The sequence below is a fragment of the Nannobrachium achirus genome (genome assembly GCF_963921795.1).
Source record: "Nannobrachium achirus genome assembly, chromosome: 8".
NCBI classification, from domain to species: domain Eukaryota; kingdom Metazoa; phylum Chordata; class Actinopteri; order Myctophiformes; family Myctophidae; genus Nannobrachium; species Nannobrachium achirus.
This window is the reverse complement of record NC_137817.1, coordinates 48,129,044-48,147,271: the sequence shown is the minus strand read 5'-3', so window position 1 is coordinate 48,147,271 and position 18,228 is coordinate 48,129,044. Positions and strand designations below refer to the sequence as shown.

At 43.3% G+C, this 18,228-nt stretch overlaps 1 protein-coding gene across 1 annotated transcript in view; it reads right to left on the bottom strand.

The window, feature by feature from the left end:
• The window catches only part of ryr1b (ryanodine receptor 1b (skeletal)), a gene marked incomplete at both ends in the record, with an annotated part of 160,502 nt that overhangs the window by 42,972 nt on the left and 99,302 nt on the right, over positions 1 to 18,228 (bottom strand). The window contains 12 exons of the mRNA XM_080730859.1: positions 2,471 to 2,544; positions 3,469 to 3,545; positions 4,545 to 4,624; positions 5,080 to 5,179; positions 8,535 to 8,612; positions 8,788 to 8,839; positions 10,436 to 10,545; positions 10,674 to 10,770; positions 11,278 to 11,390; positions 11,730 to 11,864; positions 12,202 to 12,261; positions 12,964 to 13,134. Of these exons, the coding sequence (XP_080586985.1) occupies positions 2,471 to 2,544; positions 3,469 to 3,545; positions 4,545 to 4,624; positions 5,080 to 5,179; positions 8,535 to 8,612; positions 8,788 to 8,839; positions 10,436 to 10,545; positions 10,674 to 10,770; positions 11,278 to 11,390; positions 11,730 to 11,864; positions 12,202 to 12,261; positions 12,964 to 13,134 (1,147 nt within the window). The remainder of the gene's footprint in view (positions 1 to 2,470; positions 2,545 to 3,468; positions 3,546 to 4,544; positions 4,625 to 5,079; positions 5,180 to 8,534; positions 8,613 to 8,787; positions 8,840 to 10,435; positions 10,546 to 10,673; positions 10,771 to 11,277; positions 11,391 to 11,729; positions 11,865 to 12,201; positions 12,262 to 12,963; positions 13,135 to 18,228) is intronic.

Below are 18,228 nucleotides of genomic sequence, written 5' to 3'. Positions count from 1 at the left end.
AAACAAGTCAAAACAATTTGTCGACAACATAATTCAAACAAGCCGCTCGATCGTGGTTGTAAATGACAGTTAAAAGCAAACATTAGTTACAGTAGGAGAGCTTTAGTAATAAATGCCGTTGCTGATCCTGGCACTTTAAACCTGAGGATACAATTAATTAGAGTGAATACAGGAGATACCTGTACTGTAGAGCAGTGGTTCTCAAACTATTTGGGCTTCAGTACCCCTTTTTCCTGATTGCTGAATCCAAGTACCTGTACCCCCTTTAATCGACAACAACATTTTAACTAGAAAATACTGACATCAAAAGTCCAGTTTTGTGTTGAAGTAGCCTGTTTTCTATCCAGTAACAGTAATTCTTAGTTCTTACATAATTTGGTTTAAAGCACGTTCACATACATTTGTCAATGTTTTATCATTAAACATAACAGTAAAATAAATTATGTTTCCATTTTCCATTTTTTCTCAATTACCCCCCGTAGTACCTCTGTACCCCTAGGGGTACACGTACCCCCATTTGAGAAACACTGCTGTAGACGATAAAGACACAGGCAACAGTGGCATATTAGCAGGGAAGGAAAAGTGTATGGATTAGTGTGGCAATTCAACAACAATTTGTTAACCTCCTCGAGATGCTCTCTGGTAAGTAAATTCTACAAATCTAACTGTAATACAAATGTATAAGTTATAAGAGTCGCTACAGTATTAAGCCTTCAATCACCCTTCATGCCTTATGATGTCCTTTTTGTACACCTTTTGCTCCTCAATTTAGTAGTTTATGCCAATTAACTATGCATTATAAATACAGAATACATTGTCATTTTACGTACAGTATAGGCATGACATTGGTGTGATGGCAGATTAATTTTTCTCCAGAGAACATCCTTTGGTGTCATAAAGGGAATGTTGACGAGTAGAGTAGTAGTAGTAGGTTTGGGCAAAAGGGTGGTGGTTACATCTGGTGGTGAACGGGTGGGGTTTTAGGGGCGTGGGGGTTAGGGTATGTGTATAGGGTGGGGGCCGGGGGGGGTTACATGTGATGGTATTAGGCAGATGGCTTAGTAGCCAGTATACTGTAGGTACCTTTTGAATTTTTGGCCATGTGGCTTTTGTGGAGTGATGTGACTGTAGAGTCAAAATATTGTGGGGTTTGGCTGCAATTCATTTCCGTTTCTAGGCTCTGCAATCTCCTTGAGGGGGCTGATCAGTGAGCAGTCACTGATCTAACATGGATGGAGTTACAGTAGATCTGTTCTAAGAGCACTCAAGGAGACAGAATCCAACTTGTTCATCACCATGTAAGCAAAGAGTAAAAGAGCAAAGATGAGTTAAAGTGTATGAGTTACTGTAGGCCTGGGCGATATCTAAAATGTATTATATCACCATAAAAACAACATTTCAATATATAGCATACATATATTGCGTTCATGTTATTGGGTTGTTTTATTTTATTTCAAATGTTGTTGAGTTGTATAAATGCTTTAAATATTATTCTCATGTTAATCTTCAATGCCTTTTATTGTTGCTACAATGTTCTAGGAGCCAAAACGACATAACTCATATACTGTCCTGTACAGTACATAAATATGAGATCTAGACTACTGGATGACATGATACCATTTATACATTTCAATATTGTGATTATCAAAATCACGAGTCAGCTATTGGTTTTAATGCTATGCATCTATTCAACTGCTATGGTCACGAACACCGGTTCAAGGAGGGTCGGGATATTCAAGAAACGATCGGGATATTCAAGACTATAGAATATCGGCCCAGGCCTAGTTTTAGTAGGGGAGGCGACGTCTACATTTTAGGTTTAACCTCCTTGAGGTGACTTCAAAGTTGGATTTTGTGAGGTCCTTGAGAGCGAAATGAAGTGCAATATTGACTACTACACAGCACAGGAAGGTCGATAGAAACTAAAAGAGACAGCGACAGAGGTAGCGACAGGACAGAGAGAGAGAGAACGAGAGGGGGAGAGAGAGACAGAATATGAAAGCCGGTTTTTATTTACCACGTTCCATATCTGAGTACCACGAGAACAGCGGAATGGTTGGTTGTAGGGAGAGGTGTTGTGAATGTGGTGTGGAGGTGGGGAGAGAGGGAGGGAGACAAAGAGACAGTGAGTGCACCGCTGTCGGGATGATGAACAGGTTCATACGGGTCAACAAATAGGGTCAAAAAACACTCTGATGATGCAAATTAAAATCACGGCAAAATCCTGTTCCAAGTGTTAATATATCTCCTGAGAGTGTAACAAAATGGACCTGCAAGGGGGGGGGGGGGGGGATGACAGACTGGAACAAGAGTGCAACATAGAAACAACAAACTTCTACAACAAACATTATACGACAAACTGGAAAGGGGCCAATCTGTTCCAAATGTGATAGGCAGGTTTGTGTGCAAGTGTACGTTTTTGTTCTTCTTTTATGTCCACGTGACTGTGTGACGGTATAACGTTACTTACTCGTGCCTTCCTCCGAAACCATTCCCAGTCCCTCCGCCTTGTTCTGTCTTTCAAATGCATTCAGGTCCAGAACACTGCCAACACACACACACACACACACACACACACACACACACACACACACACACACACACACAAACGCTCACACAAATTAAATATATACAGTATACAGCCTCATACTATACAAATACAAGAGTACTATTTATTACACGGCTTGGTTGAATGCTTGATTCTGATTGGTCAATCACAGAAATCAGCGGTGTGTTATTTCTTGATAACAGACCGCTCAGCTCTATAACAGACCGCTGCCTAATCAAAGGCTCAGAGCACCTGCTGCACTCATGCTGCATTGCGTGAATTTAGCGCCGTATCCAACGTGAGAGCCATGTAAACAAACACAAAGCGTCATTTACAACTACACGTTGCTCTCAAGAATGTTTTTTTAAATATTTGAAGCGAGAAATAGACGACGCAGTATCAGAACATTTTCCAAGGCGACCCGTGTTGCGCTGGGGGGACACCCATCGCAATACTTGGGGAACACTTTCAGCAGTCTGTAAACAAGGAAATACTTTTTTTTTTGTTTTTAGTTTTAAGTAAAATCATTCATTTTATTGAGTATCCGTGTAATAATAAGTGCGATAACGTCTCGCTGCTTGGTCGTTATGGAGAAATAAAGGTCCCTTCAGTCTGATAACCCCCTCTGCTCACAACACGCATCATGAACTTGAAGAGTGGCAAGTTTTGCTACTTTTTGAGAGATGAAAAAATATATGTTTTTGAAAATCAAATGAAGCGTGTCTTTGGGTTTTGTAAATATTTAACCAATGAAAAGTATTAACTAGAGCTTGTGGCTAAATACTATCTAACATGCTCTTCTTTCCATTTCCTGAAAAGTGATGGACAAAGGCATTTTAATCTGATCGGTGTCAGATTAAAACAAATAATACATGAATAAATAATGAATCAGAGCATGGTTTCCCAGAAGGTGAACTCACCTGCAGGTCTGCATCAGAGCCTGAATGCTAAGGAAGAATCCCACATCCTTTTTATCCCTCAGATATTCCAGCATCCTCTGTGCAGAAGAAGGAGAAGAAGAAGAGAAAAAGAAGATTATATTTCAATGACAAAACTAATCTTCCACTCCAGCTCATGTGAAGTCCCCCAGGGCTCAATTCTAGATCCATACTCTTCTCCAAATATTATGCTAAACCAGGGCAAAATTATAAAAAAGAAAACACATTACTATAATGTCACTGTTATGCAGAAGATGCAAAAGCATTTTAATCCGATCAGTGTCAGATGTTCTCATAGAGTTAGAATATATCAGATCACAACATACACCTCAACCGATAGGGTTGCGCACCTGAAAGCATACGGAGAGAATCTGACACCGATCGGATTTCAATGCTTTTTATTGAACTATAAGGAATATATGGGGTATGGGGTAAGCACTTGACATTTGAAATCTGAACATTTGTGTAGATGTACTAGGGCATTAATGAAAAAGTCGACAAGTCGACTCAGTCGACTTCATTACACAAGTCGACTCCCACCAGAGAAAGTCAAAAGTCGAAGTTGAAAAAAAAAAAAATCTATTGTGAAAATAGCAGATCTACATGCTCACAACGCGAGGTGTTGTGAGCATGTAGATCGGCTATTTTCACCATTTCTGCCTCTATATATTTGACAATTTGGACAATGTTTAATTTGTCATTTTAGAGGTATTAAAAAGTCCTTAAATTGGCACTTTAGAAATGTGCAGATACCCTCTATACACTTAAACTTTATATTGGTTTGTTTACAATTGAGTGAGAAAACAATGTTTCACATTAAGTTAATCATCTGGGGACCCTCCAAAATAATTGGGGGTCGTGTGTGATGTGATGACGTCTTCAAACGATAAAGTCGACTTCAACTCAACTTTTTACTGAGTCGAGTCGACTTGCAAAGATCACAAGTCGTTAATGCCCTAAGATGTACACATGGACCCCAAGTGTGGAATCCCTAAGACTATTTTGAACTAACTAGGGGTGGAGGTAAATAAAAAGGCCACAAAGAGCTTCCCACAGACCATCTGAACGGCACAGTTGCCTCCGTTGAGGATGGAGATTCCCAGCTTGAGGGTGGATGAAACCATGACTCCTGGCTCACCTGGAGAGGAGAAAAGTGTGTTAGAATAAGTGTTTATTCATTTGAAAGTATGAGGTAGTCATTCCAGCCGTTTAATGCATATGTGTCATTTTATTCCAAAATAGCAGACAATCAACATCTCAATAACAAGCAGGTAGTCAAGACGACCTGCCTTACCCACCAAAAATGGCTTAAGTTGATGCCGAATGCCGGGATTACAAAAACAATTTGATTGCTAAGTATTTATTTACTGAAGTCGGAGGTAAAGCCGTGTGTTTAGTTTGTGGGGAGCACATCTTGCGGGGAGCACTGCCTTTTGGCACGGCCCTCCACAATATGTTCTGTTGTTCATGTGGCCCCATGGAGAAAATAATTGCCCACCCCTGATTTAGAGGGCACTTTGTAGAATCGGCCTCAGGCCTTAATGGGTTTAATGAAAATCTCTTTTACAGTGGGAGGAGGTGTTAACTGTGTACCTTTGCAGGCGCTGATCATCTGCAGGACCATCTCTGCAGCCCCGCGGTTGTGCAGGCGGGACTGCTGGTACAGAAGCCTCTGTTTCTCCATCTCCTTTTCCTGTGGTTGGAGGAGAGAGAGAGAAGATGTAACCCTGCCAAGCAGGCCTGCACCGCCCCCTTCCCCCCCGCACCTGCGCTGCACTTACTGTACAGACATACACAAACATACAAAGCACACACATGACCTGGTACAAACTAGACCTGCGTGACACTGGTGGAAGACATGTTGCTTCTGCTTTTGGGGGGGGGGGGGGGGGGAAATGAATGTTGTGTGATTGCAATAAAGTTTTTTTCTCCATTTTGACTGTTGATTTCATATTTTTTGGGAGGGTTTTTTGTTTGTACTGTACTCTACTTAGCAGTTAGCAGTGACTAAGTACATCTCCACACTGGCCGAGTAACGCCTCGGGATCCCCCCGGAGTAAGTGGATAAGGTTTCTCAGGAGAGGGTACACTGGAAATATCTGTTGGAACTTTTACCCCCCGCGACCTGATTCTGGAATAAGCGGTTGAAGATGGATATGGGACTATAATTCACAGGGAATTGACATAATGACTAAATTGGGAAGGGGGGGGGGGGGGAGTTTGAATCTACAGAGGGAATATATTGCTAACTCACTTCTAGGTTTTGGGACTACAACTTGTAACACTATTTGGAAATGTTAGAATTTTTTATTCATTTGAGTGTAATTGTGCAGCTCCAGTGTACGCTCAGAAACACGCACACACGCGCGCACACACACATTTATATTCTCCTTCTATTGTAACACAATAGGTGTTAGTGGTGGAAGTCGTTATTTTACAGCTCTTCATTAAGTCAGCGGAAGCAAATGTTTTGACCATACGGCAAGCAGCAGGGCCCATCTGCTCTCCTCAGAGTGGACACACAGATCACACACTCCTTATTATTATGCCGGTACAGTAGTAGACCAGAATCTCAACATTACGGACAGCATGCACTCCAACAGCATGGTTGGTTGCTTCTTACTGTATCATAGCTCCAGAATGCTGCTTCACGGTGAAGCAGCATTCTGATTCCACGGGCCGAGAGCTTGGAATAAGCTCTCATTACACCTAAGACAGTAGATAAGCTTTAAAGCTCAAGACCTATTTCTTCACTCTTGCTTTTAGTTGATTTTTAAATCTGTGTTGTTAAACATATTCATGTCCTCACTGTTTTTGCCTGATTCACTGCCCTTTTTGCTATTATTTTAATGTTTTCTTTTTGGCTTTATTGTTAATTATTTGTACTTTTGTCTGTAAAACACTTTATTCTTGCTATGTAAAGGACTTTGAGCTGCATTTCAAGACATGAAAGGTGCTATACAAATAGAGTTTATTATTACTTTGGGTGACGAGTATTCTCCTCAGAAAGGAATAATTCTTTCCTCTAAGTCATTATCGATTAAGCTGCGTAACTAATAGGCCTGAGGTTTTAGTGATGCTGACATTCCTGTAAAATAACCTTTGAACTATCATAAAACGTGAGGAGCTAGAGGGCTTTCTACATTTGTGACTCATTTTAAAAGTATACACATTAGTGCAATGCAAAGAATATGATATTTGATATTATAGACAACCATCCTGTTGACAAAAAGAGATTAATACACATATAACCAAACCCACTCATAGCACACAATGCCAAGGACCCAACCCGAAGCATTCTATCTACACCTCCACCCCCCACCCCCCACCCTTACCACCCAACCCCCACCCCCTTCCTACCCTATGCCACCCACCCCCTGATGGATGATATATAGGATGATCCTTCTCTGGATACAGAGCTCCTCCGTGTATCGTGTTTATTGGCTAGTATGTACTGTATGTGTGAGTGAGTGTGTGTGTGTGTGTGTGTGCATTTGAGTCTGTGTAAAAGTGCTTGGGTGCTTGGTTGTGTGTGCGCGAGTGTAAAGAAGTTGTCTGCTCGTGTGCATGTGAGGTGTTTCGGTGAGGGAAATGGAGTCTGTCTGGTTGACCGTGCAAGGCTTTTACTGTGGTCCTGGGTGAGTACAGAGAGGCAGACTTTGTTAAGTCAACGAGGTCCAATGCAAAATAAAGACAAACAAAACCGCCAGGTTGCCCCGAGGAGAGTGGTTGAGGTTATTGTCTCAAAAGCAGACGTTAATGGATGAGTTGAGGTCATGATGTGAGTACAAAGAGGTGAGTAAGACTCAGGAAAAAAACAGTGATGTGAGTCGAGGTTTGTTTTGCAGAGTGTGAGGTCTTGCCCGTCGTTTAATGCGTCCGTTGCGTGTCAGGTCATGAGATGGGACCGGACTACAGATTGTTGTGACGTCTGCTTTCGTGAGCGCTGTATAAACGTCTCTCACTCAGCCAAAGAGAAATCCCCCCCCCCTCCCCTGGGGAAGGGAGATGTCGAGGCTTCTGGGCTACTCTGCTATAATCGCCCCCTTTTGGAATCCCAAAGTGATTGAGCTACTAATTTAACCACCTTGATTTAAAGGCAGGTCTCCCACATGGGAAGCAAACATCTACCGCTGAACCAAAGGGGGATCCCCCTTGGCCAGGGGAGATATTAGGCTCCTGGATAAAGCTAGGGCTATTATGCTACACACATGTCCAAATATTTAATGACGCGCCATTGCTGAATCAGCAGAAAATGAGCCGCCCGGCCTGTGTCAAGCTACTGTAGTGACTTTTGTTTTTAAGGCATGGGGACCCAGGGACGACCCATCTAGAAGAACGTTTGTCCGTATATGCTATATGATTTACAAAAACAACGAAGCGCAATGCTAGTAGCCAAATTTACCTATAACTACGACATAGCGCTTTCATATACACATATATCATATATCACAGTATCCATCCCTGACTTTTGGAATCTTTCACGGAAGAAGAATTAAGAGTGATTAATATTAAGGGATTAAGAGTGCGCGCCATTGTCGTGCAACTAAGTGAAACTGGGCTATTAGAGAGACATTTATCGCCCTATCATTTAGGGCAATAAATGCGACTCATTTCTAAAAAGGTTGAAGTTGGACGGGGCGGCCACTCAGTTGCATTTATTTTGTTGTCTTTAGCTGCAAGATCTCTCTGCACTCGTTTCTCATGCAATTTAGAATGGGAGAGAAAAAAAGAACACAAATTAATCGATCAGACATTGATCGGAAACATTGATCAGACTACAAGACGACAAGAGGTCCAGCAAAGGAATGCACGAGTCAGTCCACCGCATTGCAGGACAGAGAGACAGAGAGAGATAGACAGAGTGGTGTGAGTGGACGAGAGAAGGAGAGAGACGGATAGAGGGAGACAGAAAAGAACAGGACAGTCATGTGACAGCGAGGGGGGATGTGCGGGTGTGTGGCGGCCTGGTGTGGTCTCTGATTGCGCGGGGAGAGCTTCCGTCTTCGGCTGTCTCCCCTGTCCCCCTTCCCCTGGCCCCCCCATACCATCTCTGTCTGAGCCTGTCGCACCTCAAAGGAAGACCCCTCCTCTCCCCCTTCCTCCTCATCACCAATGTGGCAGCTCTGTGGGGAGACAACAACAAAAACACAAGATGACAACGGGGACAACAGACTCCGTAGTGTTGAGTTTGACAGCAAATTTTGATTTGATCTGAAATGTATTTTGGCAGGCCTTGATGACTGATTTTCATAACCCCTCCTCTCTCCCCCCCATTTTAGCCAATGAGAAACCACGTACCTGTGCCATGATATGAGCATAAGACATATAGAGGTAGTCAATGTCCAGTTTACTGAAAGAGAAAGGAAGAAAACAGAACAGAACTTGTGATGAATAAGTTACAGCGTATTTTCACGCTTTCAGACCCATTATGTTAGGAAAATATTTACAATAGCCTTAGTTCAGGGGTCCTCAATAGGCAGACCGCGGTCCATGTCCGGACCGCGAGGCACCGCCGACCGGACCCAGGACGAATTATAGTAAAAAAATAAAATAAAAAGGTGGAAAAATATCTCCACGTTTTGTTTCCACTTCTCGTTGTATTCATTCACTTTCATTGCATGCGCTGAGTGTGTGTGTGTGTGAGAGAGAGAGAGAGAGAGAGAGAGACAACGACACACTGATTGGCTGATGCCGGGCAACAGAGTATTATGGGCTGTCATCTCTATGACAACGATGCGCTGATAGGCTGTTGCCACAGACCGCGGAAGTTTTCGGAGCAGCAGCAGCAGCAGTAGCTTCAGCCACCAACAATGCAACTAGTTATAAATCAGTGGGGTTTCATTCACGCAAAACATCCTCAACGTGAATACGTTTGCAGGATTGTAATCTTATATCCAGAGTTTGTCGCGACGTGCCACGGCCCGACGGCCCGTGACGGCTGCCTCTCTTTCTGCATGGATAAGCAGCGAGCGAGCCGCACGCAGTACTCGGTACAAGAGTGAGCCAAGAGCCGCTTCGTCTCTGACGCGCGACACCTTGTTTTCATATCGATATTCACGTTGCGACACAAGCATAAATTATTCGAAGATTATCCCAGTTTGTTAAAAGAAACCAGAGCACTAGCGCAAAATATCTCTGCTCCACTTTGAACATTCTGTTCTCCCTGCTTTAATGGGTTGTTTCTCTTCAATCAAGTAAGGCCCCCAAATGATTTTGGAGGTGTCCCCAGCCCAGATGACAGTGAAGTCATAATTTAAGGACCATTTTAATAAAGAAAGAAACGGAAAAAGACCATTACTGCATCAACAAACTACTAAAAAAAAAAAACATTAGCCATTGTAAAAATAAAATAAAAAAAGGGATCCCTAATTATGTAAAATTAACAATAATGAGGGCAAGTGGCCATGACCTGAGGGCAAGTAGAACATGACCTGTACTTTCCAGACGGACAAGTGCCTCTGAGACCATAGTGTCAACCCCTGGTTGGTACTTTTTTGTATCTTAGCCTACTATTTAAGATTGACCGACATAATAAAAATAAGCGAATATAAATATATATATATACCGGTATGTATATATATATATATATATATATATATATATATATATATATATATATAATATATATATAATTGTTTTATTTTTTTCCCGGACCCGGACCTGTTTCAAAAGAATATTTGTGGACCTTCAAGATTTGTATTTGAGGACCCCTGCCTTAGTTTATTCAACAGAACTGGGTTCATCATTTCTGTGTAGTGTGTACACTTTTATGTATCTAATAGATCTTCGGGAAAAATTAGATACCGGTCGGTATTTATTACATTTTAAATATTTATTGGGTCCCATCGCAAAGTGAGATCAGCTATTTTTGCTACTCCTTGTACGACTCAGTATAATAGGGCTAATATAAAGTGGTTGAAGCTGCCATCATTCAGAGTTCCCTTACGTCTTTTCTGTGAGCGCGGTGCGGCTGAAATGTAGGATGAGCTGGTGCAGGGGGTCGGGCTTCGTCTCCGTCTCCTCTTCCTCTTCGTGCTCTTCCTCCTCCATGGCTTTCTAATCGTTGAGGACACACACAGGCACAGGAATTAACACACAATTCGGAACAGACGCCCGCTTCCCATTATGCAGAAGAGGCTGGCGATATGCCACCGCGGTTCGAGGTGGGGCAGCGTGTGACTTACCGACAGGTCGTCAATCATTTTGTCTTCAAACGAGTAGCCCTCCGTCCCCAGCCAGTTACGCTTGTATCCGTCCAGGAACATGTTGGCCGCTCTGTGCCTGAGGGGAGAAAACATTACATACATACATCATGTACATTTTTATCAATCGCTCTCAACTCAAGTGGATGGTGTTAATGCCCACATAATAGAGGGTATGCGCATGCATAAATTGAATGGCAAATCGGGTGGCAAAGTGAGTGGAAAAGTGAGTTTAACGTTGTTTAATGTTGTTTAATGCAATCAGGTAGGACTTTTCTGTTTGGATGTATGGGATGTCAAAGCCATAAAGTAGTTTTTTGACACTCTGTAGGCGTTCCCGCATAACTTCCGTGTATGATGATGATGTCACACGCATACCCTCTATTGATGTGAAGTGAACGCCAACATCGTTATAGTTATATTTATCGTGCCCGGTGGGAATGACGCTTTAGACATAAAAAAAAAATAGTGTGCAAGAGGTCATAGAGAAGCGTGTTGTGTGTTTGCTTAAATGTGTTGTTGTCTGTGTGCAAGGGCCATAACCCACAAACACACTGTGTGGGACGCATTCGTTCAGAACAGTTACCTGGGGATGTTGTAGAGCGGGGTCATCCTGAAACAAGCCACCACAGCCCTGCGTCGCTGTTTAGACAGCAGCTTGTGCCACACCATCTTCTTTGACTTGTAGGGATGCTCCGTCTGACAGGAGAAGAGACAATATGATCATCATGTCATCTGCTCTACCACTGAGAACATAAGAATATTATTAGTATAGAAGGTTCAAATACAAACCAAGGGGTTTGTATTTGAATAAAACATTACATTTTTTCTGAATCAGGAAATGTGGATCTGGTCAATGTACAACGAGTTCACCTGTTTTCTCAAGTCAAGGCATTCTCACTCCCAAGACGGCAAACGGGTGACTTCTTGGGACGGATTTGACCGAATGTGTGTGTGTGTGTGTGTGTGTGTGTGTGTGTGGGTGTGTGTGTGTGTGTGTGCGTGCGTGCGTGCGTGCGTGCGTGTGCATGTACTCACCACCTCAATGTGGTAAAGGACGGCAGACACCTCCTGCACTCTTTTCACCACCTTCTCGGGGTCCTCTGCGTCCTCGGCCTTCCCAGACATCTCCTTGTAGAGCGCCATCTGCCAGCGCATGGCGGGGTCCTCCACCTGCAGCACCACCAATGGTCCAGACATCAGTAAACATGCACTGACATCATTTATACTCTGTAGCCGTGTTGATTTCGTCAACTAAAACTATGGTGAAAAATTCATCACCTAGCTTTTTTCACAGACAAAAAACTATATAAAAACGAATTTATGATGACTAAAACGTGACAAAATATACTGCCAATTTTGTCAATAAATAAAAACTAGACTAAAATGGCAGGGAGGGACTAGTGGAGGAGAGATCCAGTAGCAATAAAAGACAAGCCATTTTAGGGTATAGTACACCCTCTTGACAGTTCAAAAATAACAGCAACAAAAAAAGCATGCATATACTCACTTTGCCCTGAAGATGCAGGTTATTCTGCAGGAACTCCCGTACCTCTTCATCTGTGTCTTTCTGCGAGGGGAAGACATTCATTTAAAAACACACTCCTACAGCACAAAAACAGCTACTCCCAAATGTCATTGGTATTCTCAAATGAAAAATGTTCCTTAGTTTAAATACTGATTAACCCGAAGCCTGTCAGGTCGAAGTCAGATCGAATGTGACTTTTTATGGACGGCTAGGGCTAGCCCCGTGAACACAGTTTACAATAGCAAAATGGTGGAAGATCTAAAACGTATTATCATGCACTTTCACTTTCAATGGGGCTAAAGTTATTCATTAGTTACAGTAGTGTGGGTCCCAGGGAGGCCCTATAAGAGCTTCCATTCAGTCTACGTTCAGCGTTTTTCGCCCGTGACCCAAAAAAGAAATCAAGACATTCGCCTGGGACCCAAACTAGTGAAAACAGAAGATCTACAAGCTCACAAGCTCACAAAGTTGAGAGCTTGTAGATCTGCTATTTTCAACACTTCTTTAAAAATTGGTTTTCAAATTCATGGTTTTCATTTATTTATTAATGAAATTACTTAGATTCTTTTTCATAAAAATCATAGCTTTTTGGGGAATGTTTTTTTTTTTTTTTATTATTTGAAATAATAATAATTAAAAACAAAAAAATTAGGAAACAAAACATTAAATGTGTCCGAGACCCACAAATGGGTCCCGACCCCAGTCAGTGTTTGGGGACCGGTGGTCTAGGTCCCGTCACAGTACCAGTGAGTATCGGATCTTGGCCAGGTTGATGAGCTCCTGGTCGGCAGGGGAGCACATGTTCAGTCCGATGGGCAGCAGCTTCTTCAGGGCCGCCACGATGAGCGACGTCTGCACGGAGTAGCGGTCCCCGCGCTTCTTCTTCTTGGAGCGTTCTTCGTTCGACCCTCCAGACTAGAAAGGGTGGGGGGAGGCGGGGAGCGGATACAGTAAGCTCACACTGATCGCTGAAGGCTAATTTATACGCTTCGCTCGAGGGGAAAATAGCAGAACTTCAACTGAGCGAATGAGTCGCTGCACTTTTTTTTTTTTTTTTTTTTTTTTTTTCCAGTTTTAGATCTGTTATTTTCCTCTAGCCCAGTGGTTTTCAACCAGTGGTCCGGGGACCACCAGTGGTCCTTGAGGGGGTTCCAGGTGGTCCCCAGCTTAGTGATGGAGAGTTGGTAACCGAATGGACCTTTATAGATCTTTAACGCTTGAGAGTGTAAGAATAAACCAAATCCATTGGGCTTAATTTTACACTCTGAAGAGTTAAATTATTGTTAAACATTTGCATTACTTAATTTAACAGAAGTGTACATAAATAGAGAATGCAAAAGAATTGTTATTTTTGATGAATGTTTGCCTGTTATCTCTCCTACGGTACCACATCAATACTGCATGGAATTGTGGGCAAAATCGTATCCAACGATAACAAAATATTCTTTTAGGTTTTGTGACTGAGAGACTAAATCTCATCAAATGGTGATCCGTGGCTCAAAAAATGCCCAATAAATAATGGACCTTGAGATGAAAAAGGTTGAAAACCATTGCTCTAGCCACACGGACATGAGACCACGTATAAATTAAGCGATATGATGAATAAGTCCTCCATCCACATGCCTAGCACCTCACAACTTACCTTGATCCGCAACCCTTTTGTTAAGGCTTGGGGATGCTAGTGACATGAAAAAGCTTCAGAGGGGATTTAAGATGAATTTATAGTCCATCACACGAGCGTTTCACTTTCCAAAAATAACTGATCTACAACCTAACAGCGTGTTATGTCGCGGCGCATTGTTAGCTTGTAGAGCAGTTGATGTCTTTTCTACAAACTAGCAACGTGTCATGTCACAACACGTCGCCAGCTTGTAGATCAGTTATTTTTGGCAAGCAACGTGGTCGTACTGAAGAGAATAAATTAAGCTATGTGATTAGTGGTGTCCAATCGTCTGCAATGCAAGTTTTCACGTCAACACTACAGCAGGAGATTTCACTGCTATCACAGCTTTAGCCAAACCTCATGCTGTAGTGTTTGGTCATAGTGTAAACCTGCATACATATTCTACTCCTTATGCTTATTGGTCATACTCGTATATAGTTCTACATCTACGTATGCGGTAGAACTACTCTTTACATGTTGATGAACAAACAGAAGACGGTGGAAGGATAAAACATGTCTTCTTTCCCCCAAACGTTCATCATGTCAGCTTTTGGGAGCTTAAGTTTCTTTCCCACGCAATGCCACAGCATGCTAAAAATTTTACAAAAAGTGAATCCACAACTTAAATGACAAATCAACCAGCATCTACACAGAGCTACTGCAGTCTCGTTGCCCCTAAGAAAAAAAAGCCTTTGAAAATAATGGGCTCAAAAGTGCAGCTAGGTCCACATGGGTGCTTCAGGTGGAGCATTGCTGCTTCAGCTAAGGACACACAATGCAGCCTGTGTGTTAGTAGTGCAAGTGGGCCTGGATAAGATACGTCAAACATCCTATCCCCTGCAGTCTGCACAGCACACGGACACAGCTAGCGGAGCCCCTTCTCACGCACTCCTCTTCCTCACACATGTCAAAGGTCATTACTGACTGTTGTCTGGTCTCACAGCATTCCCTCTCTGCCCTGTGTGCATGTATGTACAGTATGTGTTTGCATTGTCTGTGTGTGTGTGTGTGTGTGTGTGTGTGTGTGTGTGTGTGTGTGTGTGTGTGTGTGTGTGTGTGTGTGTGTGTGTGTGTGTGTGTGTGTGTGTGTGTGTGTGTGTGTGTGCGCGCGCAGGGGCGTCACAAGGGGGGGAAAGTGGGACTGAGTTACAAGGGCCAAGGTGGGGCCTTAATCACTTTAGCTATTGAAAAATAGCAGATATACAAGCTCATAGCATGGCACAGAGTGCCGCGCTACGAGCTTGTAGATCTGCTATTTTTGAAAAGTTGTGAAGATGTGTGCAAATCCTGCAGTGAATCCTTGTACCCAGGGCATCAGAATTTGGTGCGACACCCCTGTGTGTGTTAGAGCTTAAAAGTTCAGCCCGAGCCCGACGGGACCCGACGGGTCGGGCTTTGGGTCGGGTCGGTCTTTTATAATCCGGTAGGCAAGCGCAGCACGGTAACGTGATGTCTCTGTGACTGTGTAAGCTGCGCTGCACCGCTGCGGCGCAACTTGACACAGTTGAGCGTGTGTGACTGTATGTGCGCTGCTGCGCAATGTTCAGACAGTTGAGCAACGTTCAGTTGAGAGTGTGCTCCCGTGTGTGTGTGTGTGTGTGTGGCGGTGGCTGCTATGGCCAGTGGGTGCTTCTCGTTCTCGCTGTGGCAGAGCGGAGCGGAGGAGATCGTTGAAACCATTCACAGACACTTTTGGATTTCCTAATAATATTATAGACGTAGTGTGAATGTTGTAGCTATAATAGCCTGTACGCCTGCTTCGTGATTCAGCGACGGCCGTCAGCTGTGTTTTCCAGCGAGGCTCCGACGTTTTTTTTTCTTCCATAATTAGGACGGTGCTTGCTACAATGTCTTTTATATATAGGCTCTATAAAGACAGTTGGAAAATGTTAGAATGACACTGTTCTTAACGAATCACCAATATTGTATGAGGGAAAAAAGGATGCTGCCGTCTGCATCATATAAGCTTGTTGTTTAGAATGTGTGTGTGTGTGTGTGTGTGTGTGTGTGTGTGTGTGTGTGTGTGTGTGTGTGTGTGTGTGTGTGTGTGTGCGTGCGCGTGTGCGTGCGTGCGTGCGTGCGTGTGTGTGTGTGTGCGTGCATGTATGTGCGTGTGTGAGCGCACGCTGTGGGCCAGAGAGTTCTATTGTAATGATCAGGCAACACAACTACAGTAATGCCCACCTGAAAGCTGAGGGGAGGAGGTTGTCTACTAACCAGGATGTGTGGGATGACATTAACAACAGAATGTTGTCGGTTACTTAGATAATGAAGAGAGAAATAAGTGACAAGTTAGTCAAGTGTAATAATGGAGGCCGACTGGCAATTATCTAAGCTCGCTGTAATTATTCCAGGATTGAAAAACACGCTAGCTATATGTATGAGCTAATGGTGGAGTAGCAGGTGAATAACTACCAGCTAGTGAAAACAAAGTTTAATATTATAGAACGGGAGTGAGAAGAGAGACATAATTATAATAATCCCACGGTCCCCAACAGCTCAGGAATCTTTCCCAAAAAGCTGAAAGAAATCCAAGCGTCAATTCAACAACAACAACAACAACAACAAAGAAGGCACAGTAGCTTAAAGACTCCAAAACGTACCACAACAGCTTTCACCTTCGAAAAAGAAAAGGCAAACTTTTTTATTTTCTTTTTAAAGTCAAACCAGCGTAAAGGGTGTCGATGGAACTCGGCTGAGGCAGCGAGCTCTCTCGGTTAAATCAGAATTGGATCCGCTCACTGCTCAACCGAAGTGCCATGGAGCCAACCCTCAATCACAACACTACAATCTACTGCAGAGAAGCTTTCATCAAGCCACTCCCAATGCCTACTCCCCCACACACACGCACACACACACACAGGCGCGCACACAGACACGCACAGGGATAATTCCTCCGATGCAATTGTATAAATAAATATACCCACTTCAAGAGCGTTCCTTCGTCTGAGTTGTTTACAGAGTGCATTAGTATCATGATCTGTCTGTCTGTCTGTCTGTCTGTGTATGTACAGTACATGTATGTCACTCTGTCTGCAGATCTGTCTGCCAGAGGGTGCTGGAAATATACCTCTGAGTTGGCTTGTTTCAACAGCTTGTACTCTAGTTTACTGTAACCCACAATCACTACCAGGGAAAATGTTACGAGCGTGTGTGTGTGTGTGTGTGTGTGTGTGTGTGTGTGTGTGTGTGTGTGTGTGTGTGTGTGTGAACTGGGCTCTCTGTTTAAAGGTGCTCCAGTGCGGTAGCCCATGGGAGAGCTTGATGAAAAGGCCTCCCTGTAAACTGGGGGGTGCCATGCGGTCAGCACAGCGGCTCGCTTTGCGTGCACAAACACAGTCTAACCTCTCCGTCTCCGCCACCCTGACACACCGCGTCCACCCCGAACACAGGACACATGAGGAGAAAACACAGTTAGCCAACAGAAGGACAGGACTCTACAGTCGCCTGGTCACAGCTAGGACTCTGCTCTAACGTTACGTACACTATGCGATGTTTATACCGCTTTGCTTATAAGAGATCTACATCAGAGGTTCTCAACCATAGATATAAAAACCTAGATACCTCATTCGCCGGCCACTCAAAGTGACTACGCCAATCACGGCGTGTCTTTTGTGGGACTCCAGTGTGTGTTAGAAAAAACAAACGACCGGCCGAGATGGCGGCCGAGATACAGGCGCCCTAGAGGTGTCTACCTTTTCATGTTTATGTTCTTAACAGCTTGTTTACAAGCAACCGAGCGGGGAGGACTCACTTCCAGATGGGGTCCCATGTAGAGGTCTCTGGTTCCAAATGATCAAAGTTAAGAGCCAGTTTAATAACTGGTCAAATAGAAAAAACAATCATACAAATATTCGGATTCCTCCGGAAACAAAGATTGAGAACCGCTGATCCATAGTAATGTCTATCATTTATTTGTGTAGAACTGCTTCATGGCGTTCCGTCTCTAGAGATGGAAGAACGTTAGTGAATTATTCATTATGAGCATGTTACTGCTTGATGTACATTTATTAATGAGAGGGTAAAGCTTTTAACTTATACTCCATGGCATGATGGTGACGCTTGCCGAAAAGCGGTCCTTCTCAGCAAGTGACAGCATCTTATTATACGGGGCAATATAAATAGAGCTCCGAAGTCCTGCCGTCATGCCGCTAGATGGCGCTATTGCCCCGGTTCCTGTTGTTATTTTTTGTATTGATATCCCCCTGTCAGGGGGGTGGCTCTGCATTGTTTATGATATTCATTCATATTTGATATAGCCTGATTCTGAAGAAAATATAGTTAATTCTGCCGGAAAAAGTCTGAAAATACACTTCCGGGACACTTCCGGGTCTTCCCTATACCAG